The sequence below is a fragment of the Carassius gibelio genome, chromosome B16, assembly GCF_023724105.1.
Source record: "Carassius gibelio isolate Cgi1373 ecotype wild population from Czech Republic chromosome B16, carGib1.2-hapl.c, whole genome shotgun sequence".
NCBI classification, from domain to species: domain Eukaryota; kingdom Metazoa; phylum Chordata; class Actinopteri; order Cypriniformes; family Cyprinidae; genus Carassius; species Carassius gibelio.
This window is the reverse complement of record NC_068411.1, coordinates 29,947,772-29,975,380: the sequence shown is the minus strand read 5'-3', so window position 1 is coordinate 29,975,380 and position 27,609 is coordinate 29,947,772. Positions and strand designations below refer to the sequence as shown.

Genomic DNA, 27,609 nt, shown 5'->3' with positions numbered 1-27,609 from the left:
AACTGTAAGGTCACTACGGATCCTTGCCTGTGCTTGCTGAATGATGACTCTTCTTTGAACCTTGGCACAATGGACAAAATGACTCTTTTTCGGGGTTTCACTGCTGCAAAGAAAACAATAATCGCACTTTGGAGGGACACTGAATGGTGGTTACTGAATATGCAACATATATTTAATATGGAATGCTCTTAATAAAGGTAAACCAAGAACGGTACAGGCCTGGCAAAGAGTTGTAGAATCTGTTTCTGACCTGTTCATTAGGTAGTAAGATGTTTTTCCTTCAAATCGTGAAGTACTCATATCTAGGGTATTACTATGTCATGTAAAGTATTCATCTTATTTTTAGGTAGTGCTGACAGAATTCGTCATTCATTTGTCAATTATTTTGTGTGTGTGAGTGTGTGTGTTTTTTTGAAAATCTAATAAAAAAAAATTATTAAATGGCCTTTTAGTATAATTTTACAGAAAATGCCCACATTTTGCACATGGCATGTGTCTTATTTTTTAAGTATAAGAATAATGTTGATATTAATTTGTGTAGATCAAGATTGAAGCAACTGTTTACTATCATTTTGTTAAAAATATAATCTTCATATGCAAGGGTAAGCATTAAATATCATCTTAAGACATATATTACATTACAAGCTATCGCAAATAATTTTATCTTATTTTTTGGCCATTATAAACATCAGCAAACACAGCACATATTGCATATTTCTACTCATTTGGTGCAAATAAATAAATAATCAGCTGTTTTCCCTTCCTACTATATGAGCCATAAAGTGTCAAATATGATACTCAATTAAAGGTTAAAAAGCTGTATATACAACACACAACCTTTTTAATGCAACCAAAAATTAGTGAAAACTACACAGATCAACATCACTACATAACTGTAACTTATTAAATGTCATTTAGAAAAGCAGTTGTTCTTGGTGTTTGTAGTTATGAAGCTTATTATTTTATTTAGCTTTTTACAAAATAAAAAGAATCACATAGATGCCTACTTTTACCCTCAACAGCTGATCCATTGTTGTTTTGTACAGACATTATGATTAAACATGACTAATTATAATTAATACATTTAGGATTCATCTTTCTTGTATTTGGCTATTATTTCCTCACCAACGCACTCTTAATTTACTGTAAACAAAAAGTAAAATTAAGAATGAATCACTCAATTTAAGTATATCAATAAATGTTACAAACAATAATTTGTATATTTAAAGGAAAGCTGGACTTGGTTTAAAAGCTTTAGCTGTTTTATGGTGAGGCATCATTTATTAGACTGACACTTTACGGTCAATTCATTCAACACAGACACATTGGGAAACATAATTTCTGCTGATTATTCCAGGTAATGCTTTTATTGAACTTGTTGAAGGCACTGTTCTCTAAATGGAATGTATATGGTACAGTAATATGCATTATTGATTAAAACAGCACTAACAGAACTAACAGCTTGTGTTATTGATGAATATCTGCACTTATGGAGAGCAGTCTTACCATTTTGTTGAGGTAAGACTCAAAGCAAATAATTTAATGTTATGGAACATTCTGAACCCTAATAGATCACTACATGCCAAATTTCATAAGCCCCCTCTGCTAACATTTTTGATTTTGGGGGTTTTGGAGACATATCTTAATGACAATGAGGAATTAATAATAGTCAGAAGAGGATCTATGACTTCTGGAAGCACCTCCTTTAGGAGCTTAGATGGAGAAGGGTCTAATATACATGTTGTTGGTTTAATAAGTTTATACAATTCTTTATTTCCTATGGTAGAGAATGATTCAAACTGTTCCTCAGGGAACGTATAGTGCACTGTCTAATGTGATACTGTAGCTGATGGCTGAATGGTTACAATTTTATCTCTAATAGTATCGATTTTAGAAGTAAAGTAGTTCATAAAGTCATTACTGCTGTGATGTTGGGCAATGTCAACACTTGTTGATGCTTTATTTATTATATAAATACCTGGGGTTATGTTTGTTTTCTTCTAAAAGAGAGGAAAAGTAATCAGATCTAGCAGTTTTTAATGATTTTCTGTAGGATAGGTTACTTTCCTGCCAAGCAATATGAAATACCTCTAGTTTTGTTTTCCTCCAGCTGTGCTCCATTTTCATGAACAAAAAATATAGAAATTATATATATATATATATTATAAAATATATATATAAACACACACATTACATACATTTTAGTTTTTAGTTTTGTCTGGTAATTGTTTCGCTCAAGTGGGACCTGCATTAAACATTTGAAATGCATTAAATACTTTGTAATGATCATTGTAGAGCAGGGTTATAATCAGTCACTAAAAATAAAAGGAAATAATTTTCCTTATTGGAAATAAAATAAACAAGAACTGAAATAAAATTAAATATAAAAACTTTTTTTCAGGTAGTGCCAAGGCAACATTTCTCATTTTTGTTTAGTTTAAAGGCTATGTTGCAGGTTTTTTTTTTTTTTCTTTTCTGGTAATTTTCTAGTTCGTAATAAACATTTAAACAGTTATCTATTGTATTTGATGTTGTAGGGTATTACAAAAAAGAAATATAATAAGGAAAAGTAGGTGATATCTTAGCGGTTAGCTACAGGTTAGCAATGAATCTTGTTTCTCCCACAATGCATTGCATGACGTCACATGAGGTACTCGCTTTTGGACGACAAACGAAAGCCCGCCGTAATACCATTGAGAGAGTGAGACGAGTAGTGAGAGTAGTAGCTAGTGAAAGAGATCGATAGATTGATAGATAAATAGATAGATATCATAGCATAAATATATAGTCAGAGATAGCATAGCATAACAGATAGCTTAGAGAAAGAGTAGAGAATAAATAGACAACATGGTTTATTACTGTGTTTGTGGCGGGTGCAAGAACTCCAGCAAAACTGGACATAGGGTCCATTGTTTCCCCAAGGACAAAGGGATCTTCCGAAGCTGGGTGCAATTTGTCAAGATTAGGCGGGCAGATTTTTCAGCTAGCTCTGTCACCGCCTACTCGAGAATATGCAGCGCGCATTTCAAGGAGGAGGATTACCACTCAGGGGATGCCAAGATGGTCGCACTTTCTTTAAAAAGTATGAGGATGGCTAAGTTAATTCCTACCGCCGTGCCGTCTGTGAATGCAAACCTCTCTGCTTGTCCTGTCCCGAGGTCGAGAGACACCGTCTGCCGCAAGCGATATATTGCCACGGTAAGCATCATGCTAACGTTAATGTTTACAAGCTGCGTTTTAGCTAGCTCTGTTTGTATTTTGCATACCGTGTTCCCTTTGACACAGCCTCCACTACAAGCGTGATCATTCTGACATTAGAAGAGCATATTTCGTGATTCACGAATATGAGCCAAAACAAAATTGCCCTGAAGTAAATGTCCATAATATGGACATCGGGAATCATCATCGGCAATGGGCTTTCACAATAGTGTGTTTGCGTTTTGTGTTAGACTGCTACGGTTCTCTTTCACATATATTTGACCGTGACCGTGTAGTGGAGGCTAAACGCAAGTAAACACAGTTTACCCACCTCTGAAATGTCAGAAACAGTTTATCCACTTTTCACTTCAAAGTTTAGCTACCTCTCAGTAAATTCACTACCTCATAGAGTTTATGCACCACATGTACTCTAGACATTTATAACCAATTATTATATTTGTTTTGGCAAGATGATGACAGATACCTCACAGCAGGAGACCGTGGACAGTGTAGACACTGTGGAGAGTGTCGATACTGGCGATCAGCCCTTGTCCTCCTCCACTTCTGACGCTGTGACACAGTGTTATTTGAAGCCCCCCCGATGGTCTCGCGGTAAGTCTTGGGTATTTTAAGTGGTAGATATTCTGTCTAAATCATTGCCAGTATCTATGCAAGCAGTACATTTCCATACACATTGATTAAATTAATACATAGCCTACACCAAAACATAGCCGCTTAGATTTGCTATGATTTGCTATGATTGTCACATATTTGGGTATGTTTACTGCCTCTCCACAGCTGTGCAGGTTAACCTGAAGCCCAAGATGGTCAGCGTGGGTACACAGACGTCTTTCAGCCCACAAACCTCCACTCCCCTCGCTAGTCCTGAACAGACAGATGATGAAGATGATGATAATGCCTCTGTCGTTAGTGACTTATCGTGGGTGCCCGAAGAGCCGATGCATAAGGAGGACTTGTTTGATGAGGAGCCACCTTACGCGTGTGACCCCCACCACAAGTGAGATAATTTAAAACCAACATAGACCATTTTGAATGCTCATTTTATTTCCATCTTTGTAAGTGGCAATAATTGTCGCTGTACCCCATTCAAGGGGTCCTGCATGCCGCATGTCTGCTCCTCTGCCTGTTATTTGCATGTTATTTGCATGAAATTTGTTGTATGTAATTCAAAATAATTTACCAATCATTTTACCTGTGCCTTGTCAACCTCTGTGTGCGGTGTTGTCTGGGCTCACTGTGTGTCTGCTTGATGTGCTTTTGCGTGTGTGTGTGTGTGAGAGAAACAAAAGAAACTGTGCAAACGTTTCAGGTCAGTAATCTTCGTCCTTGTTCAGTAAATGTTCAGTAACCGTTAAAAGCAATGCCAATAAACTGTGTTTTCTTATCAAAATTCATGTGTTCTGTGTGCTTTATAACATTTTAAGGGCAATTGGGGGATCACAACAGAATAAGCAATTATTTTTATTAATTTTCATCCAAACGAGGCCATTGAAAGCCCTGATAGGTCTGGTCACCACTTTGAAATTTTTGTCTGATGGTTGAAACCACACAAGAGGGTAGAGGCTTCCTTATACTCCTGCCTAAAACTCCATAAGCCCAGCGTATAGCCTGCCTGTACGCAGTGTACCGGTATTGCCTAGGGCAGTGGTTTTCAACCTGTGGGCCGGTGGTATTGCAGGTGGGCCGCCAATTATTTTCTGTTCATTTGCAGTCCATTCTAGGGCTGTGCGATTAAAAGGAAACGTCCTAAAATCACGATTTGAGCGTGCGCGATTTCTAAATCGCTTTATAGCACAGTTTTCCGTGGCCCTGACCTCCCTTAGTATGCTATCTGATCCAATCAGAATGCATTGCGCCTAGCGCGAGAACAGAGACTGGGCATATGCCTAACTCCAGGTTCACACACTGTCTGCGATGCGCCTTTTTTCTGAGCCAATGTTGACGGATCAGAGCGTTCTCACTGCGGTAAAAGGCTAGAAATAAAAATGTGCGAAAATAATTCATGTCCAACACATGAGCATAGAGTGAATTTGTTAGTGAACAGGATGCAGTTTAAGTGAGAGGAGACACGTTTTAAGTGTGAACGAGAAAAGGAAATCTGCGTGCGAACTGAGAGATTCGCACTCGTGCATTATTTTAATGTGCTTTCGCGTTATATTTATGCGCTCTCACTGCTGACTGCAAACACATAGCCTACTGTATACACACTGCAAACACCTGAGGCACCGCTACAATTAATGAGCTCTATGAAGAATGCATGGCAAAAAGAAAAAAAAGTCCCTGTATACAGGATTTTTTTTTTTTTTTTGCCACAAGTCTATACATTTTTTTACATCTTCACTATAGTGATAATTTTGACTTATGTCTGTTCTAGAGATGTTACAACTTTTTGATAAAGCTCTGATTGGTTTTCTTTTGGAAATATGTTTAAAATTAATCCTGAATGCATATATGACTGTAAAAGCATATCGGTGTGTGTCACAATTGCAAAATTGATCAAAAAAATCGCGATAGTTTTTTTTTTTTTTTTTGTCCATGTTTATTCAATAAATACAGTTTAAAATCTAGCTTCTGAGTACTAAGTTATTAACCCAACAAAAGCGGGGTCAGTTAATTTTTTTGAAGTGGGCCGCGCAAACATATGTGTTTGGTTGTGTGGGCCGCGAGTTGAAAAAGGTTGGGAACCACTGGCCTAGGGATAAGTAGGAAAGATTCTTAAGTTTAAAACTGTAAGTAGGTTGGAAACGTCATTTTAAGCCTGTCTCTTATGCATGTTTATTGTGTATGCAACACATCTCCTGTCACCTATAGCTGTTGTTCAAAAGACTCAGTGTAAAAAGATTGGTAAAGTAAACAAACCATGAACATACTCGTGCGTGCTGGCTTGAAGGGGACCATGATCCTGCCTGAAGTGTGAGTATGCTATGTGTAGCACAAACGGATTCAGGCAGCATGCCTCAAATCCAGGATGCTGCGTTAGGCACGTTACATCTGCTGGCCGCGGGGTGAGGTCCTCGACCAGCGACCAAAACGCGCTCACCTCCCTACAACACAAGCTCTCCACCACAGTTTCCATGGGACGACACCGCCCACACAGACACCTGCCAAACACAGCGACACAGACGCATACTACTCACTCCCTCTACCGGTAAGCCTGACGGTGTCAATGACAATTAATCACGAGGAAAACTAGTTGGCACTATCAACAATAATCACACTGAAGACATGACCAGCCGTCGGCGTCGGCTACGTTTGCAAACAACATTTTCACCGGAGGAGGTGGTAAAAGCTTAGAAATTAACAGTAGGGGTTCACAGGTGGGACTGTCAAGCTAGCCCATAGCTAATCACTGTCACTAGATATAAAGAAAACGTTGACTTTTATTCGGTGCTATTCACTGACAGTAAAAAAAAAGTTGTTATTGTATGCACTGCTGTTCACAGACTACTAGCTCCAGCGGTCATTGCTGCGTTTCTAAATGGTAGCAACTCACCAGGACACTTCACCAACTCTCCAGTCATTCTCCTCTGACCATGCATTTATTTGTCTTTGATTGCCATCGGCTCTCGGTATTTCCTCATTCGCCCTGTCACGTCTAAACGGTTCGAAATTATATGGCTGTGGGCCATCATAAATGTTAACTGTGGGTCTTTCCACCTCTTCCTCATCCCAGTTAGACGCCATAGTCACTGAGTGCTAGAACTAGTTCTAGTAGCTGCTGAGCTGCAAGGCTGGGGCTACCTTCCAGCACGTCTACCTCATGTGACGTCATCGCCGAATTGCGTAAAAAATAACCGTTACTAACCAAAAACTACAAAAACTGGACTTTAACACCATTTTGGAGACATTTCTAACTTTATATACATATCTTGACTGCTTTACGTACCCATTAATCGAAAGTAGTGTTTAACCTGCACCATAGCCTTTAAGCTGAAGCCAGTGTTGTGTACTCGAGACTCGGACTCGGTCTTGGACTCGGTCTCGAGACCGTATTTTAATGGTCTTGGTCTTGTCATGGACTCGTGTGCATTTTGACTCGGTATTGACTCGGACTCGAACATATTAGGAATCGGACTTATGCCCGAGTCCACTCGAGTCCCAATCAAAATATTTCATGATTATTACTGTATGTTAATGTTTATTTGAATTGATGTTAAATTGAAATTGATTGACACATCCAATGACTGGTGATTTTCTTTTGACGTGAGACGTTAAGCCAGCGACACACCGGATGTGTAGCGCAAGCATCTCAGCTGCGTGGCGTGTCTGTTTTTAATTCGGCTCCCATGTTAACAGGTTAGATCTTGCAGACTGCCTGCGTGAGACGCGCGGAAAACCCGTGCATGCTAGAAATAGAACCGACGCATATTTTTAAAGTGACACGCGTGCATGTTAGAAGCGTTTCCAGGCAAAATATACTAGGAAGATATGTCATTTTGTACACAAATACATATTAATTCATGACATTTTGATATTTGAAAGTCTATAGGTTGGCATAAATTCAGATATAAATGTAATTTAGAAAATAAATTAATAATGATCGATTTTCAAATATTGCACCTGTCAAACATACTCTATTTTGTCCTATCAGTAGGTGTGTAAAAAAAAAAAAAAAAAAAGTTGATATTGTTGTCATGAAGACAAGAGCCTGTTTTTTCGGCGGCCTCCCTCTATGTCACCTACAGCAGCAGCAGCGAACCAAGCGCCGCATGCAGGCACGCTTCTGGTGTGTAAAGACACAGAAAACGCGAAGCAGCCACCACGTTTCTGGCACGCAGCAGAGACGCCACGCAGCCAGTGTGTCACCGGCCTTAAGTTACCCTCCTGCCATCCGCCTGTAGTGATCCCGCTTTCCAGAAAGCCACATTGCTACATTATTTCTCTCAACTGTGTTATTTTTACAAAGTAGGACAAAATGGTCACAGAAAAAAAAAAAAAAAAAAAAAAAATCGTTTAATTAAATTATATAATGAATACAGACACAGACTGACTGTCTCAACACTAAACATCCCCCCCCCCCCCCCCCAAAAAAAAATGTCTGACAGAATGCATTGAACTTATATGGCATTTCATCCAGCTTTCTTCCCCTGGCACATACACACTTTTTCATGAAATTTTCCTGGACAGTCAGTCGGCTCTTGTGTGTATGCCCTCCGTAACTAAAAAAAACTTGGACTAGTGTGTATTTTACCCTTAAAACGCACCATCCAGGGAAATTAGCATTAGATTATCCGATGCTGTTACAGAAAGTGATAAAATGGTAACTGTTGTCAGTCCCCGCTTCCTCTGCGCCAGTAGAGAGAGTTTTTAGTCTGGGTGGATTGATCATGAGACCACATCGTGCTTGGTTGGGTAGCAGGATGGTCTCCTCACTTATTTTTTTGAAAAGTAGTTGTAATACTACAGTTGCCCATCTGTAATCTTCACAACATCTAAAGTGAACATAATCCAAGCCATTGTAAGGATATTAGCAGTCATTAGTTAAGCTTCAAGGTTAAAAGTTATGTAAAAGCTGTTACAGTTGAACATTTACAGGTATAGTGGTACAGTTATGTTACTTGTACTAGAAGTGTTATGTAGAATTACAATATAGAGTCATACAGTAATGTTATGTTTACTAGAAAGGTTATATGGATGTGTATAGTGGTACAACGATGTTATGTGAAAATGAGCACTTAATATTGACAAGTAACAATTCATAATACTAATAAAATTAACTTTACACCACATACTATGTGGCCCTTTTACCCTTTATTGTTTCCACCTAACATTTTACATACTCTTGAAGATTTCTATAGGTCTTGTCTGAGACCCAATCTCTCTGGTCTCGGTCTTGACTCGGACTCGACCCTTTCTGAACTCGGTCTTGACTCGGACTCGACCCTTTCTGGACTCGGTCTTGACTCGGACTCGACCCTTTCTGAACTCGGTCTTGACTCGGACTCGACCCTCTCTGGACTCGATCTGGACTCGGACTCGAATGAGCTGGTCTCGACTACAACACTGGCTGAAGCAATAAATTAGACATGAAATGAGAAAAACACAAAATTACAAAAACTTTAAGGTTACATAAAACTAACATTTAAAAATGAATAATTTTTTTTAAAATATATAACATTATACAAAAATAACATTCTTTTAGAGCCTTCAATTAGTTGCTTATGATGAGCATTAGTCATTGTAAAGATTTAACTTTTAATTGAGCATTACAAGTTACCTATATCACTAAACACACTACAACAGCTATTGCTATAATCACGCCAAACATTTAACATAGAAATAATTAAACAATAGATTTAGATTCAAAATATGGATGTCTTTCTCAGATGGAACTTTCAACAGTTACACATTGGCTACATTAAAAATAAATATATAACAAATTATTTTTTTAATTATTATTTTGACAACAACACATAGCTCACCTGCAATATGTCTGTATGCATGGCAGTCTTCGAATTAATCTTTTTTGAATGGCAGTTTCACATCATTTGGTGGTCAGGGCACTTGGTGTCGCAAAAACAGCTATGAATCGCATATATTCCACTGCTTTATGTGCATGGATCGCACCTTTGGCAATGTTGTGCGTTTCAGGTATGTGAATCACCCGAAAATCATAGAGCTGTAACCTCAAGACCCAGCTTTCCATTCTTGCACATGGTTTTGAACGATGGCTGTAAATTGCCTCCAATAACTTGTGGTCTGTGACCAGATCAAACTTCTGACCATACACGTATCGGTGTAGTTGTTCACATGCCCACACCAGTACAAATGCCCCGTGCTCTGTTTGTGAATATCTCTGTTCACATTCTGTCAAGCTCCTACTCACATAGCAGACAGGAACCATTCCTCCTACTTGGTCCTCCACTAGTACTGCTCCAGCATCAGCAATGACTTTCGTTGGAGTGTCCTTGTTGAAATAAGCCAGCATTGTGGCTTCAGCCAACTTATCTTTAAGAATTTGAACGATTTCTTTTGCTCAGACCCAAAATGTAATTTGGCATCCTTCCTTGTCAGTGTGCACAGAGGTTCTGAGATACTTGCAAACTGAGGTATTAAACAGCTGCTATAGCCAGCTAAACCAAGAAAACATTTTACTTCTGAAGCATTTTCAGGTTCCCTTGCTTCCACGACTGCTCTCACTCTTTCTGCTGTAGGGCAAATCCCTTTCTCTGACAACAGCATGCCCATAGACACTAACTTGTCCATATTAAGCTGGCACTTCTCTGCATTCAGAGTCAAACAACTCTTTTTCAGGTGCAAGGATTATTATCTCATCGGATATGTTCTCTACTCCTTCAGTGCCAGCTAGAACCGTTGCTATGTCGTGTTGCTACTGCTCACTTGCAGAGGAAACTCCAAATATCAGTCTTTTGTATCTATATATGCCATTGTGAACGGCAAAGATTGTGGTGTATCAAGACTCGGGTCAACTCTAACTTATGGTACCCCCACTTCAGGTCTAGTTTGCTAAATATGCCTGATCCATTCATTCCCTGAAACAGTTCATCAACTGTGGGAATTGGAAACCTCCCACGAATGATTGCAGCTTTCGACCTGCCTCATGTCTAAGCACATCCTTATTTCTGGATTTGCTTTGGGCACAATAACAACTGGGTTTACCCAAGGAGTTGTGCATTAAAATTTCTCAATAATGTCCATGTTAAGGCGTTAATTATTTTTTCTCAACAGCCTGTCTGAGGTGGAACAGAATGTGCCTTAGGGGCTGTGCAACTGGTGTCACTGTGCTGTCTAAATGCAAGCTGGTTTGTTTTGTGTTCAATTTGCCTACTCCGCTGAACAATTAGGGGTATTGTTGTCATATCATGGACTTCAAATCACTGCACTGCTCGATTATCGAATTATTAGAAATAAAGTAGTTCATAAAGTCATTACTGATGTGATGTTGGGCAATGTCAACACTTGTTGATGCTTAATTTATCATATATATATATATATACCTGATTTTATGTTTGTTATCTTCTAAAACAGACGAAAAGTAATCAGATTTAGCAGTTTTTTAATGATTGTCTGTTGGATAGGTTACTTTCCCACCAAGCAATATGAAATACCTCTAGTTTTGTTTTCCTCCAGCTGTGCTCCATTTACATGAAAAAAAAAAAAAATTATATATATATATATATATATATATATATATATATATATATATATATATTATAAAATATATATAAACACACACATTACATACATTTTAGTTTTTCAGTTTTGTCTGATAATTGGAATTGGTCAGTATTCATCAATTGGTGCTCAGCTTGGGAAGTAGACCCATTTTCATGTGACTTGTCTTGCGTGCTGACTTTTCTGCAAGAGCTGCTGGATAAGGGGCGCACCCATCCACATTCAAAGTATATGAGGTGGCCATCGCGGCGAATCATTCTCTCAAGGCTGGCCATTCAATAGACAGAAACTACTTGGTTATTCAATTTCTGAAGGGTGCGAGGAGACTGAATCCTCCTCACCCTTGGACTGTGCTGTGGCCCTAACAATGCCCCCATTTGAGCCGCTTAGGTCGGCTGACTTGTGGCCCTTATTGCTTAAAACAGCCCTTCTCATTGCATTGGCGTCGGTTAAGCATGTGGGTGACTTACAAGCGCTGTCTCTACTCCCTTTAGAGCATTCTAAACTCTTTAGGCAGTCTGAACAACTCTTTGTTTTGGAGGTCGGACTGGACTGGAATGCCCTATTGGTGTGAGAGCAGAGCAGAGCAGCATGTAATTGTTGCTTGTAGTGTGGTGTGATTGGATTCGTTCCCATACATAACGAGAGTGAATGTTAGAAAGAGAATGCTTCAGCGAACGAAACGAAAGCGTTTTTGAGTGAACATGTTAAAAGAAATACAGAACCTGTGCTTTTTGGTGAACTGTCTAGGTCCTGAGTTTTAACAATCTTCCCAAACCTGACACAGTGACTCCAGCATCTCATCAACAAGCTCAGAAGCCCCAAATTGCCTGGGTCAAGGGTCAAGGGGTCAACATGGACCGTCAATGACACAACAAACTCAGAAGTTTGAGGTAAACTTAAGTATGAGTATTTAGGTGAAACAAAGTCATGGCTTGCAATAACAGCTGTATTTGCTGTAGTCATGCATGTAGTCTTTGTATTTATCTGATTAAATTAGATATTGTTAATGCAAACAGAAATGTCCTGCTCAGCCGACACCTGGACAAAAGACTGAGGACCAAATTCATTACAGTTTCAACAAGCTCATGAGTGAACTGAAGAAACCAGTAGTCCCGTATGTGTTGAGTCTCGCCAACCGTCTCTACGGAGAGTAGTCATACCAGTTTGTGGAGGTAAGACTAAAATACAGCAATTCAAAAAACAATGACATGGCACAATTTCTGATCATCATGGAAATAGAAGTTGCCTTTTACCCTCAGAAGGTGAATATTTCAGGCGTATTGCCCAGGAATTACCTGGAGCTTTCGAAGGTGATTAATAAAGCCTTTTCATAAAGCCTGTTGTATATTTGGCAACAATTCTTTTAACCCCCAGTTATGTAGTGTGTGTAGCTTTTCATTTATAAAAATAGTGTCAAGTGTCAAGACTCAAATTGTGAAATAGTGATTCAAGGAGCATGAGGAATAATTTTAATGTATTAATTGGTCACCATAGAGTCTTGAGCTTAACCCGATTGAACGTCTTCAGGAAATACTGTTTAAGTAATTAAATTTCAATAAAAACAATCTACTTGGCACAAAACCAAAGACACACAGATTACGCAAGCCCTACATTATGATGTTTTTTCACACTGGTGTCTTCTTACAGTCAGACCTAGAATAACTCACAGTTCTGACTTAATAACCTTCATTTTGAAGTAAGTATGTTACTTTACAGCCATTCAAATGACCTTATGAAGGCACAGTTTAACCCTCATTGAATTACACCTTTTAACTTTAAACTGTGTCATGTATTTTGTAGTTTTCCCTTTTCAGCTTGATTTTGGTCAGATTTCTCTTCATCAGCTGTGCTTTCAATGTGTTTTTCTTTTACCTATGACATGCCTTAAGTTCTCCAAATGTTAAGAAACAACTAGTGCCATTTCAGAAATGTTACAGGAACACAGAACTAAAATGTTTCATAAAAAACATTCCATAATGTCAATAAGATCAGATAATTTTGAATGCACATTCTGGTTACTCAAAAAGCATTTGCTCAACAACTATTAGCTGAGAAGGAAAGTCAGTGTTTTTTTTTTGTTGACGCAAATTGCTGATCTACAGTGAGATTTTGAAACATTCCCCCTAATACTTTTACACCCCTCCCCTTGACTCCAGTCATCCACATTCATCTCTAACAAACCTTCAGTTTGACAGGAAGGCTGGATTGGGTTTAGAGGCTGGGTTTTGGGGCGAGGCAACATTTATAAGGATGACACCCATAAGATAATTTATTTATCTCCAACACACAGGAAACCTCTTCACATCTGCAGAATACTCTAGGTAAAGTTTTTAACTCACTTATCTGTTTGTTTGAAGTACTTTTATATAGTTTATAGTCTAATATAACTTTATTTGTTATGCTGATAATGCATCTCTTCTCTTTTTTGGTCAGCTCGTGAAAATGGATTCTTTGTCTGCAGCAAACACACAATTCTCTCTAAACCTGTTCAAGAAGATCAGTGAAGGTGACGCATCAGGAAATGTATTCTACTCTCCGATCAGCATCTCCTCGGCTCTGGCCATGGTGTCGCTCGGAGCAAAAGGAAACACAGTGGCGCAGATGTTTAAGGTGATCTCACACAATCTGAATCTCTGCATTTACTTTAATTGAGAGAGAGTTTAGAGAAAGTGAATAGAAACAGAGAGAGAGCAAGACAAGGAAGTGACACAAGCCTTTTGCACAAAATATTTTTAAAGGGACAGCTCACCCAGAAATTAACATTGGTTATTATATACTCATCCTCACCACACTATTGCAGCTTGTGCTTTATATTCCAAATATGCACTATATTTCCAATCTGCAGTTATGGTTTACTGTTCAGTGGACATTATTTGTTAAACATTAACTTGTAAGCAGAACATATGTAAAAAATATTTAATAAACAAGATCTTCATTCTGCTTATCAATGTTGGACTTCTAGGCATTGCAGAAACAAAAAAAAACTGCCAGGTATTTCCACTTATTTAAAGGTAATGAATGAGTGTTGCCTCTCGTGCTCCTCCGTGTCGGGACAGAGAGTCTCTTCTAAGCCCAAAACAGATCTAAGGGCAGTCATTGAAGCAAAGAAGTCCTTGGCCAAGAAGTCCTGAAATGAGGGGTTCAGGGCTTCAGAGGGCAGCCTCTGCCGAGGTAGAGTGGGGTACACCTCATCAAATGGTGCCTGTTTCACCTCAGTGCCCTCGGGAAGTCGGTCTGCTAACCCTACAAGAGCTCCAGGATGCAGCGGATTCCAGTGAGCGCTGCTCTCAGTCTTTTCCGATCGCAAGTGTAGCGGAACTGAGAGGCTCGCAGTCGCATAAACAGTCAGATCAAATGAAGCTTACGAATTTCGAGTACTTCCCTTCAGCCTTGGACTCTCATCCCGCACGTTATGAAATGTGTAGATGTGGCTCTGGTTCCTTTGCATTTGCAGGGCATCTGCATTCTGAATTATATCGAAGATTGGTTGATTTTAGCTCAATCAGAGCAGATGGCGGTTTGACATCGAGATGTTGTTATCGCTTACATGGGGACATAGTGTGGGATTCGACCGCGATGCAGGAACATCTGTACCCTGCTGGTATCAAGTCAATTCACACATCAGTTAAAAGAGTCAAAGAAGGCCAGGCACTCACTGTCAATCAGTTTCAGAGATTGTTAGGTCTGATGGCAGCTGCATCCAACCTGATACCTTTTGGCATGCTGTACATGAGACCCCTACAGTGGTGGCTCAAGACTAAGGGATTTTCACCAAGGGGAATCCACTTCAAACCATCAAGGTCAAGCGGCGATGCCTCCGTGTCTTAGACATGTGGAAGAAACCTTGGTTCTTGAATCAGGGCTCGGTGCTGGGAGTTCCTTGTCACCATGTAATGCTAGCGATGGATTCATCCCTGCAGTGATGAGTGGCAACCCTGCCAGCGGTCTGTGGAGAGGTCACCATCTGACATGGCATATCAATTGTCTATAAATGCTAGCTGTTAATCGAGCACTAAAATATTTCCTCCGAGACCTGAGAGGTCACCATGTGTTGGTTCGCACAGACAACATATCGGTGGTCTCTTACATCAACCACCAGGGAGGTCCTTGTACAAGCTGGTACACCAGATCCTTGTATGGTCCCAGGACAAACTCCTCTCATTCAGAGCAGTATATATTTCAAATATCTCAATGATGAAGCAGATATAGAGAGTATTTGGCAAAGCTCAGGTGGACCTCTTTGCGACTCAAGAGACATTGCAATGTCCCCTCTGGTTCTGGAGAGTATGCCAGGACAGGGTTCGGCTGTTATCAGTATTCTGGCAGGGCCGAATATGGTCAGATCTGGTTTTGCTCCTCTACAACTCCCCGTGTAAGATTCCGATCAGGAGAGATCTACTCTCACAGGTGCAGGGCATGATAATTCACCCTCACCCAGAGTTGTGGAAACTGTGGATGTGGCCCCCTCTTAGCATCCGGTCTCTCAACCAAGGTTGTTGAGACCATTCTCCAATCCAAAGCTTCCTCAACGAAGAAACTGTATGCCCTGAGGTGGAAGGTGAAAAACACCCCCTAGTTACATGTTTCCTCCGCGGTGCCAAAACCTTCTTATACCCTCAAGTGGGTTATGTTCCAAAAGTTCCCCCTTTGTCACACCATAACCTATAGTGCTGCAGGCCTTTTGCCCTCCTCCCTTTAGGGAGCCTGACCAAGAGAAGCTTAATTGTATGTGTCCAGTTCGAGCACTGGACACGTACGTCCACAGAGCTGCCCTGTGGAGAAAATCAGACCAATTGCTTGTGTGCTATGGTCCCTCCAAGATGGGCTCTCCTACATCTAAGCAGACTCTTAGCCATTGGACAGTTGAGGCTATTAACGACACCTATGAGTCCTCTGGTCTCCCCTCGCACATGGGAGTTAAGGCTCACTCCACACGGGGTATGGTTGCCTCCAAGGCCTTCTTAGCAGATGTGTCCATGCTGGATATCTGCAACACTGTGGGGTGATCCACACCCTCCAATTTCATCAGATTCTATTGTCTAGATATGCAAGCCATGCTGGGCTCTTCTGTTCTCTCATCTTAGCTGTGCTCTTCTGATACACAATAGGCAGGGATTTGGAAGACTGGCGGCTTGGGTACCTCGTTCCCCATAGTGTTTCGACGCAGCTCGAGTTCCTAAAGAGGAACGTCTCAAGGTTCCGTATTTGTAACCATGGTCTCTTGAGGGAACAAGATGCTGCGTCTCGATCCCAAACTCCCAGCACTTGCTGATGCCAGCTGCGCTGCACATGCTTTTATAGCTTCCTGGTCACTTACATCACCCCGCCCATGATGTAACACTCTTCCATTGGATAGATTACACACGATATACAGAGTCCTTCACTTCATTTTCCCCATAGTGAAGTGACATACAGCCAAGTATGGTGACCCATACTCAGAATTCGTTCTCGGCATTTAACCCATGTAAAGTGCACACACACAGCAGTGAACACACAAAAACCATGAACACATCCTCGGAGAAGTGGGCAGCCATTTATGCTGTGGTGCCTGGGGAGCAGTGGGGGTTCAGTGCCTTGCTCAAGAGCACCTAAGTCGTGGTATTGCCGGCCCGAGACTCAAACCCACAACCCTAGGGTTAGGAGTGAAACTCTTTAACCACTAGGTCACGGCTTCCAGCATTTTGACGCAGCATCTCGTTCCCTCGAGGAACCATGGTTTTTTGACATCATCCATTCCTTGAAATGTCATTACTTGTAGTGCATTTTAAACTTTCTAAAGGGTATTTAAGAAATGGATTCACATCAGATTTTTGAATTTATCAGAATAATGAGAATATATTAATTAACCCTCACAGTCATTCTGTACCAGAGAGGATTTCTTTTTCACAAAAATTCTAATGTCATCACATCTGACCAAAACATACTGGCTTTGCTCTCACATTGTATTAAAATTTCTTATATATTTCTTGTTATGTTATATTATGATGAAAATTTAGATTTAATCTTTTTATCGACTTGTTTTCTTTTAATTAGCACAGGTTTTGCATTTCTTTTTGGAAATGATTGATCGTAGTGCTCATTAATATGTTGTACCTTAATTTTTGAGTGGACATGTTAAAATAAATACTAAACCTCTACTGTTTGGTGATAATATAGCATAGTGTGAGATTTGCCAACAATTTTTAAAAGACCAGCCCTTTTTGACTGAGGATACTAAGAATTTAATTCTACCATACTAAAACGGTCTAGGTCCTGAGTTTTACCAATCCTCCCAAACCTGACGCAGTGACTCCAGCATCTCATCAACAAGCTCAGAAGCCCCAGATTGCCTGCGGTGTCAAGGATCAACATGGACCTTCAATGACACAACAAACCCAGAAGTTTGAGGTACCTCCTGATTATTATGAGTATTTATTATGAGTATGTGTGTGAAACACTAACCTTGTGACTTGCAATAACAACTGTATTTGCTGTAGTTATGCATGTAGTCTTTGGGTTCATCTGAATAATTTAGATATTGTTGATGCAAACAGAAATGTCCTGCTCAAGCGGCCCCAGGACAAAAGACTGAGGATCAAATTCATTCCAGCTTCAACAAGCTCATGAGTGAACTGAAGAAACCAGGATCCCCGTATGTGTTGACTCTCGCCAACCGTCTCTACGGAGAGCAATCATACCAGTTTGTGGAGGTAGGACTCAATTTAAACTATTACTCCAAGGTTGACTCTGGTATTAAAGACTAAGGTTCTGGAAATGATTGCTAATTTAAATGATTTGCTATGTTAACAGAAATTCCTTAATGATGCAAAAAGATACTATGAAGCTGGACTGGAGGAGGTGGACTTCAAGAAGAAACCAGACGCTACACGTGTCGACATCAACAAATGGGTGGAGAAAAACACTCAAGGTGAAGACCAGCATGAAATTAATCTGAATTTAAAGTGACTCTACACTGTTAAAGACAGATTTTTCTTAAATTTATTTGTAGACCATTAGGTTTCAAAAGAATCTTTGATATACTATTATAGTATTTTATTTTCAGGGAAGATCAAGGACTTGCTTCCAGAGAGATCCATCGATGCGATGACGAGACTTGTCTTGGTGAACGCCATCTACTTCAAGGGGAACTGGATGGAGAAATTCCCAATGGAAGCCACCAGAGATGGACAGTTCAAGTTGAACAAGGTGAGATTTCATCTTCTTGTTGATTTAATGTAATGAAATTAAATCAGAGGAGTTTTGATGTGTTTGCATTGATGCTCGGCAGACTCAAACTAAACCAGTGAAGATGATGAATCAAAACAAAAAGTTTCCTCTGGCCTTCATCCCAGAGATGGACAGTCAGGTTCTGGAGCTGCCGTATGTTGGGAATAATCTCAGTATGTTGATCATCCTTCCTAACGAGATTCAAGATGAAACCACTGGCCTTCAGAAGGTGAGACAGCACAGGTTCTGCTCCAAAAAGGGATATTTTCCATCAAAGTCATAGAAGAATCATCTTTCAGTGAACAGTTCTAAAAAGAACCATTCTTTCTTGGTGTTTTTTTGAATTAAAAGGTTCTTTGATGTAAAAGGTTTATATCAATGCAAATAACCAGAGTGAATGTGGTTTGTTGTTTCATCAGCAAATACATGTGCAGAGTTCTTAGTATTCATGATGGTTTCAAAAATCATTCAAACCTTTTTTATGTCTCATCCAGCTTGAAAAGGCACTGAGCTACGAGAAGCTGATGGAGTGGACAAGACCTGAAGTCATGCATCAACAAAAACTTGAAGTATCTCTACCCAGATTCAAGATGGAGGAAACCTATGACATGAAGAGTCTTCTGATCAGCATGGGAATGGAGGATGTGTTTGACAGGAAGAAGGTGAATCTTTCAGGCATGTCACCCAACAATGATCTGGTGGTTTCGAAGGTGATTCATAAAGCCTTTGTTGAAGTAAACGAGGAAGGAAGCGAAGCAGCTGGAGCCACCGGCGTCGTCATGATGTTGCTTTCTGCGAGGAACCCACAGGTCTTTAACGCAGATCATCCGTTCCTCTTCTTCATCCGTCATAATCCATCCAAGAGCATTCTGTTTTACGGACGCTTCTGCTCTCCGTGATTCAGTCCTGCTCCTTGAGACCCTTGCAGCTGATTTAGTTGGTGATCTGGTTAGAATCAGTAGAGGAGACTCTGGACAACTACTACTAATTGTCATCTTTACTTATAAATGCCAACAGTATCAGAACCTGTTGCAATTTACATGAGAAAGACTTAGATTAAATTAATAGTAATAAAACAAAATATCTATTCAAAGTATGGATATTTTTCTCAGCTTGAGAGATACTTTACAGTGCACATCATAAATGTTGTGACTCTTGACGTATTTTTAATTGAAGACATTAAATGCAGTACAGTTGTCCTGGTCTCAACCTATTGATGATAATTCAGATGTTGTGGTTTTGCACGGGTCTCTGAATGTCCTATATGTAATCAAATGCTTCAATTTATATAAACATCAAGCACTTGTGTTGTTTCCTGCATTAAACGAGGATCTATTAAAGTCAAATTATTACAGTAGTGTATATAAAAATGTATATATTGTTTTTATAAAAACCGCTTTCCTCTCTTTATATATATATATATATATATATATATATATATATATATATATATATATTAACGCATTAATTCGATGAATTATGGAGAATAATAACACGTTACAATTATTAACTAATTTTACGCTTTTGCCCCGCCCCAGACCTATGTAGATCATCTACTATTTTATACAGTGGACTGATGATTAATGAGGCAAAGCAACATTGTGTCTCATATTTACATCACATAGTTAAGAAATATAACACAAGCTGTAGGCTAAGTATAATATCACACGAGTCTTCAAAGCAAACCAATGGTTCAACGTGACAAATGGTTCACTAAATTCGTTCAAAACGTGGATTTAGAAATTAAATGGCGCTGTGGGTTGCTCGGAGATTAACAGTTATCTTCTGGTTGGCAAAATTGAGCAAAACATTTAAAAAAAAATATGAGTATCACATATGCAAGTGGCGCTGCACAGACCGATCGGTGTATGGCATCAAAGTACCGCGAGAGCGATTCAAAAGCGCTAGGAGACGTCTGCTCTCTAAACTCTTGTGGTACTTTGATTTCACACACCGATCGGTCTGATGGTGATGGCCCGCTTCAAGTCGAATGATTCAATGAACCGATCATTAAGAACCGTATACTTCACTCCTGAATGAATCAGCCATTTCAAAGAATCAAACGAATGAATAAATGACCTGATGACTTAATCATTAAGACATTACCAACACCTACTGGCAGTTTTGGTTTATTATTTAGTAAATTAATAATTACATATTTTCATAGTAATAATAATAAAATTAAGAAAATAAATTATTAGAGTTATACCAAAATCCAGTTTAAGTCATAGTGCCACCAGCTGGGAGCAGGAAGACTGGCACATATAAATAACGTTGATATATTCCACTTATATTTAAGACTTTAAGTCCATATCTCTCGCCGTCCACCTTTTTACTAAAAAGCAGCTTTTTTTTGTCTGTTTTTGTCGGTAATGACTCAGCCTTCTAATATAGTTGTACAAAATATCAATATTCTTAAAATTAGAACGTCTAATTAAATTATTGTACCTGATCATATATAATATATATTACACCAAATTTGTCTACACACATTTTAGACGAGAAAAAAATCTTCCCAAAAAAGAAGACAGAGATAGAAAGAGTGAAGGGAGGCTGCTAAAGACAGTTCAACATTGCAAACATGAATACAAAGCTCCAGCAAGCCAGCAGAAAAAAAACATCATATAGAATATTCAGCAGTTTGTCACACTTTAATTCTTGTAATTAAGTATATTTCCCATTATTATCACTTGTCTTGATACTAGTAGTAATCTATAACACATCATACTTTATTAAAACCATATTAATAGTAGGCCTATAAATAGTTAAAATATAGCATAAATGTTCTAAATCAATTGTTTATTAGTATATAATATAGATTTAAAATATAGATGTAAAATATTAAATTAAATGTCTAATACTTATGAGGAGAGTGGGGTAAGATTAGCCAATATTATACTATTATAGAACTTAAACTGATAGTAATCAAATGAGCCCACAGACATGTTATTTCTGACAGGGCACCACATTTGGTAAGACAAACTAAAGACAAAAAAAAAAAACATAATATTATCTGTCAGAAACAAAATCAATGCAATCAAAACTGTTGCATATTAGTGCTGACATCTGTATAACAAGTATGTTACGTCTATGCTATTTCATTGGCTACGGCCATGGTGCCTTCCATTCCCCCAATGTGTTTCTCCTTTTCACAGTCTGGCAGAAATGATGGGCGGTTCTGGATGGGGGGGGGGGGGGGGTGTTCAGCAAACATAAGACTTCCTTCATCACCCTCTTTCTTCCCCTAACACCGAGGTGAACACATGATAAATTCTTACTACTTCTGCCACCACCAGCTGCTGTAATTAACACAAAAAATGTGTACAAAATAATAGAACTATACCTGACTCTTACATTCCGGCTGCTAATTATTACAGTTAATACACAGTAATAGCTACACATGCACAATTAATTAAAGTCCATAAAATGGTGATCCAATGTTCTTTAAGAAATGGATTCACATGAGAAATGTAAGATTATATTCATTAACCCTCATAATCATTTTGACATGAAGAGGATTTTCTTTTTTTTCCCAAAAATGACTAAATGTACTAAGTTTACTCTCACAGGGTATAAAGGGATCATGTACATTCCAGCTGGTTATCACAGAATAAAGCCAGACAGGCTTATAAGTTACTGTAGGCCTTTATTTTGCAATAACAACCAGCTGAATGTACATTATCTCACATATTACATAAACACCCAAATAACAAAACAAAATAATGTGGAGTCGGTCGACAGGGATTTGCCACTCTACTCGCCGCAATATGAGGAGCTCTTGGAGGAGGTTACTCGAGTGGTGGCCAAGTTAAGCATTGATTGGCCCGCCGAAAAGACAAACGAACCGCAGCGAAGCAAGCTTGATGAACGCTTCCTGCGCGCAAGTCAGCCACCTCCCAGCCGGGGCCTTCCATTCTTTCCCGACCTGCATGAAGAGATCGCCAGCTCGTGGAAACGCCCATTCTCGGCTCGCCTCTACGTCCCCTCATCTGATTATTATGGAAATGTCGTGGGGATGGGAGAGCACGGTTATAGAGCGATGCCCCGGGTGGAACAGACGCTCGTGAGCTATCTTTCCCCCAGCGCGACATCGTCTCTGAAGGCCCCGGCATTGCCCTCAAAGCCACTCAGAACAACATCGGCTTTGGTGGGCAAAGGGTACGCGGTTGCAGGTCAGGCTAGTGCGTGTCCATTTCACCATTCAAATAATTATGGCAACAAAAGATATTAATTTAAGATTACACCATTTTAAAATCTTTTTAGTTAGTTTTTTTAGTTATCTTACAATCCATTACAGTTTACAGTTTGCATTTAAACAAGAGAGAGCAAGTCTGCAATACTAGAATGGCATTATTAAATGTTTGTGCAAAGATCCTATTATAGTTCTATTATTAAAGTTTTGAATTAATGTTTTATTTATTTATTTATTTATTTTGGTTAAAGTTTTAGTAATTTTGTTGTGTTTTTGGCAACCTTCTAAAAATAAAAATATGATTAAGGGTTATAAAAATTTTGTTTCAGTTAATTTCATTTTAAGTAATGAACCCCTTTTTAATGGTTTTGTCTTTACTTTTAGTTAATGGTAATAAAATGAAACACTAAATAATTAATTAATAAAAATTGATGGTTATTTATAAAGATTTACTTTTTTTTATGTTTTTTATGTTATCCCAGAGATGGACAGTCAGGTTCTGGAGCTGCCGTATGTTGGGAAGAATCTCAGTATGTTGATCATCCTTCCTAACGAGATTCAAGATGAAATCACTGGCCTTCAGAAGGTGAGACAGCACAGGTTCTGCGGCCATTTTGCAGCAAAGTAAAAAAAAATATCTTGGGTTCCCTAAAGAACCTTTCAATGAACAGTTCTTAAAAGAACCATTCTTTCTTAGTGTGAAGAACATTTAATAATCTAAGGAAACTTGGAATGAAAAGATTACATTAATGTTAAAGGTTCTTCACTGAACCATCAATGAAAATATCCAGAGTGTATATGTCTTGTTGTTTCATTATTTGTTATACATTACAGAGTTATTTGCATTCATGTCGATTTGAGGCATACCATTTGTATGTCTTATCCAGCTTGAAAAGGCACTGAGCTACGAGAAGCTGATGGAGTGGACCAAACCCAGCAAGATGCATCAACAAGAAGTTGAAGTATCTCTGCCCAGATTCAAGATGGAGGAAACCTATGACATGAAGAGTCTTCTGATCAGCATGGGAATGGAGGATGTGTTTGACGGGAAGAAAGTGAATCTTTCAGGCATGTCACCCAACAATGATCTGGTGGTTTCGAAGGTGATTCATAAAGCCTTTGTTGAAGTACACGAGGAAGGAATCGAAGCAGCTGGAGCCACCAGATCATCCGTTCCTCTTCTTCATCCGACACAATCCAACCAAGAGCATTCTCTGAACCTCTCCTTTCTCCTTTCAAAGTTGATCTAGATTCAAAGTGCTGTTAATCTTAAAACAGTAAAACTGCATCTCTATATTCATCCTACTCTGTATATTCATCAAACTCTATCATTCAGCGGAACTCCTAACATACTCCACACATGTGTCATACGTGTGTCCTTGAAAGCGCAAAGTATTCAGGCTTATTTCTTGAACTCAGTGGTATGGTATCAATGCTATGACCTATTTCAGATGCAGCCGATAACAGCAGTTACATACACATAACATTTCATTGTTTGATCAAAATTATTGCTTGGAAGAGTTCAGTCGCTGAATATTTGTAGAGACATGTCGTATAGCATCCCTACTAAATTCTGTGTCCTTGTAATAATGAACTGGCCATGACTTAAAGTAATCAATGCTAGAATTGTGTGAGCGCATAAGCAGCCTGCGTTCTGCCCAAATTTGAAATGTCAGAAAACTATGACATGGCACAGTTTCCATGTAAAAGTTGCCTTTTACCCTCAGAAGGCGATTATTTCAGGCATATCGTCCCAGGAATGACCTGGTGCTGTCGAAGGTGATTCATTAAGCCTTTTTTTGTCCAGGCAGTGTATTCAATTGGCTACATGTTGGTACAATCTAGAATAGAAACTATTTTTGTTAAATATTTGTGAGTGGCAGAAGAATGTGAAACAATAACTGCAGGTAACGTTTCTTGTAACTGCTGATCAGTCCTGCACAATGGCTTTTAGCCCATTCCTCGGTACAGAACCACTTCAGCTCTGTGATGTTGGTGGGTTCCTCCTATGAACTGCTTGCTTTAGGTCCTTCCACTAAATTTAAATTGGATTAAGGTCTGGAATTTGACTTAATCAAAAATTATCTTTCTTTGGTAGAACGACTTGTGTGCTTGGGGTCTTTGTCTTGCTGCATGACCCACTTTCTCTTGAGATTCAGTTCTCGGACAGATGTCCGAAATTTTCCTTTATAATTTGCTGGTATAATTCAGAATTCATTGTTCCATCAATGATAGCAAGCTGTCCTGGACCAGATGCAACAAAACAGGCCAAAACCATGGAACTATACCACCACGTTTCACCGATGGGATACGCTTCTTATACTGGGTTTCCTTCTTCAAACATAACAATGCTCATTTAAACCAAAACATTCAATTTTGGCCCATCTGTCCTTAAAACATTTCTCCAGTATTCCTCTGGCTTGTCCACATGGTCTTTAGCAAACTGCAGACATGCAGCAATGTTCTTTTGGGGGAGCAGTGGGTTTTTCCTTGCGACTCTGCCATGGACACCATGCTTGTTCAGTGTTCTCCTGATGGTGGGCTCATAAACATTAACATTAGCCAATGTGAGAAAGTCCTTTGCTTAGAAGTTAACCTGCAGTCCTTTGAAACCTAGGAGACTTTTACACGTCTTGCTTTTTGAGTGTTCTTTGTTGGTGGAGCACTCCTAGGGAATTATTTTGGTCTTGAATTGTTCTCCATTTATACACAATCTGTCTCACTGTGGATTGGTGGAGTCCAAACTCTTTAGAGATGGCTTTGAACCTTTTTAGCCTGATGAGCATCACCAACTCTTTTTCTGAGGTCCTCAGAGAACTTATTTGTTTGTGCCATGATACACTTCCACAAATATGGCCAAACTTTGATAGATCCCTGTTCTTTAAATTAAAACAGGGCACATACTGACAACTGATATTCATCTCACTGATTAAAAACACCTCTGAACAGATGGACAATAATTTCACCTTCAAATTAACAGCTAATCCTAGAGATGCGCATACTTTTGCTGCTCATAGATATGTTATATTGTATCTTTGTCAACTTTCCGGACTCCGATGATTTTTGGGTTATATTTATATACAAATATAGACTATTCTAAACAGTTCACAAACGTATAAGCAGTACTATATATATCCACATACGACAGCCCACTTACTTGAAATGTGTTAGTCAAATGTGTGGGAAGAAACCTAAAATATTTTGCAAGAACATCTCGTGGTTTGCAGACTAATAAACTGGAATTTGTTAACTTTCAATAAAAAAAACACACACACACGCACAGTCACACCCAGAATAACTCACAGTTCTGACTTCATAACCTTCTTTTTAAAGAAAGTAAGTTACTATTCACATGAATCACATCAGCCTGACTGTCCGATGTTGTGGATAAGTATATACTATAGTATTCTTTTAGTATATACTATAGTATTTAATATAGTGTATAGGCTATAAATGCAAATATGGGGGAAACAAGCATTTGTTTGTGGTTTGAAGTCTGAAAAATCAGAAAGTAGTAGCCGATTTAGAATTTTCTCTGAACATTCAAATTGCAAAGATTATGGGAATGCTACTTTTGAATGTTCTCCAAATGTTCAGAAACCACTAGTGACATTTCGAACTAAAATGTTTCAGAAACATTTTTTTTTTTTATATTAAGACCAGATAATTTTGAAAGCACATTCTAGTTCCTCGTAAAGCGTTTGTTCAGTAACTTCGAGAGAACATTGGTGAAACATTCTGAGAACATTTATTAGCGGAGAAGGGAAGTCAGTGTAGGTTTTTGCTGATGCACATCGCTGATCTACTGTAAGATGTTGAAACATTCACCCGAACAACACTTTTCCACCCCTCCCCTCGACTCCAGCCGCCCACCTTCCCCTCCACATTCCTTTAGTTTGACAGGAAGGCTAGATTTGGTTTAGAGGCTGGGTTTTGGGGCGAGGTAACATGTATCAGGATATAAATATCCCGTCAATTCATCCCCCGTGCTTTTTCGGTCAATGTTTGCATCGAGGTTATCAAGAGCCGGTGTGATTAAAACTCAAAGAGACAGGCTGTGCAGGACCTAATTTACTTGGACCTAGAATATAAAGCGAGATGCACATCCCGGAGCACTAAACAATCCTGCAGTCTGTGATTCTTTCATTCGTACTCTCGCGCAGAAACTCGAACCAGGAAATTGACAGAAAGCGTCCAAGAAACATGAAGACATTAAACCTACGATTGCGACAATATATGTTTTATTTGTGTTTTTCATATCATCTCCAGGTAATAAATAATGCAGTGCTCAATGACATATCATTTATTACAGTATAGAAACCATTCTGCCTTATGTGATAAAACAAGTGTTTGTAGTAGATATAAACATTAACAAATTATTATCGATTATTGTCCAGCAGTTATATAATTTCTAAGCCATTTAAAGCTAGAAATTAGAAAAAAATTATGTTGCCTATACTCTACCAGTCAAAAGTGTTTGATCAGTAATTAATTTTTTTTTAAGTCTCTTCTGTTCTCTAAGTCTGCATTTATTTTGATCCAAAGTACAGCAAAACAAATATGAAATATTGAAATATTTTTAGTATTTGGAAAAACTGAGTTTTTTTTTTTCAGGTATCTTTGATAAATAGAAAGTTCAGAAGAACAGCTTTTATCTGAAATAAAAATATTTTGTAACATTATACATGTCTTTATCATCACTTTTGATAAATGTAAAGCATCCTTGTTAAATTTATTTTCCAAAAAATAAAAATATAATGACTCCAAGCTTTTGAATGGTATAGTATTAAGTGACAAAAGCTTTTTTATTTCACATAAATATTCAAATAGAAAGCAGTTATTTTAAATAGTAA

At 38.7% G+C, this 27,609-nt stretch overlaps 2 protein-coding genes across 15 annotated transcripts in view; both read left to right on the top strand.

Moving 5' to 3' along the window:
• Positions 1–27,609, top strand: part of LOC127975000 (leukocyte elastase inhibitor) — a 46,721-nt gene that overhangs the window by 4,987 nt on the left and 14,125 nt on the right. For 2 of the 14 annotated variants that reach the window (XM_052578694.1, XM_052578688.1), the window contains exons 2-7: positions 17,608–17,745; positions 17,892–18,047; positions 18,148–18,265; positions 18,401–18,543; positions 18,626–18,793; positions 19,059–19,274. In XM_052578694.1, coding sequence (XP_052434654.1) covers positions 17,608–17,745; positions 17,892–18,047; positions 18,148–18,265; positions 18,401–18,543; positions 18,626–18,793; positions 19,059–19,274 — 939 coding nt within the window. Of the gene's footprint in view, positions 1–13,571; positions 13,680–13,791; positions 13,969–17,607; positions 17,746–17,891; positions 18,048–18,147; positions 18,266–18,400; positions 18,544–18,625; positions 18,794–19,058; positions 19,912–23,252; positions 23,343–23,643; positions 23,751–26,648; positions 27,026–27,609 lie in introns of those variants that run through there. The other 12 variants (XM_052578697.1, XM_052578692.1, XM_052578700.1 and 9 more) reach the window with 10 other exon arrangements.
• On the top strand, positions 2,618–4,609 carry LOC127975003 (THAP domain-containing protein 10-like). Its single transcript, XM_052578706.1, has 3 exons — positions 2,618–3,198; positions 3,669–3,810; positions 3,997–4,609. Exons 1-3 carry the CDS (start codon positions 2,848–2,850, stop codon positions 4,218–4,220), a joined length of 717 nt encoding a protein of 238 aa, XP_052434666.1. The 5' UTR covers positions 2,618–2,847; the 3' UTR covers positions 4,221–4,609.

What these genes read in the sequence shown, in the direction of transcription:
- LOC127975003 (XM_052578706.1), top strand. Translation starts at nt 2,848, where the DNA reads ATGGTTTATTACTGTGTTTGTGGCGGGTGCAAGAACTCCAGCAAAACT. An exon ending in GCAAGCGATATATTGCCACG is followed by an intron (nt 3,199 to 3,668) that starts GTAAGCATCATG and finishes TGTTTTGGCAAG; the next exon opens with ATGATGACAGATACCTCACA. An exon ending in GCCCCCCCGATGGTCTCGCG is followed by an intron (nt 3,811 to 3,996) that starts GTAAGTCTTGGG and finishes GCCTCTCCACAG; the next exon opens with CTGTGCAGGTTAACCTGAAG.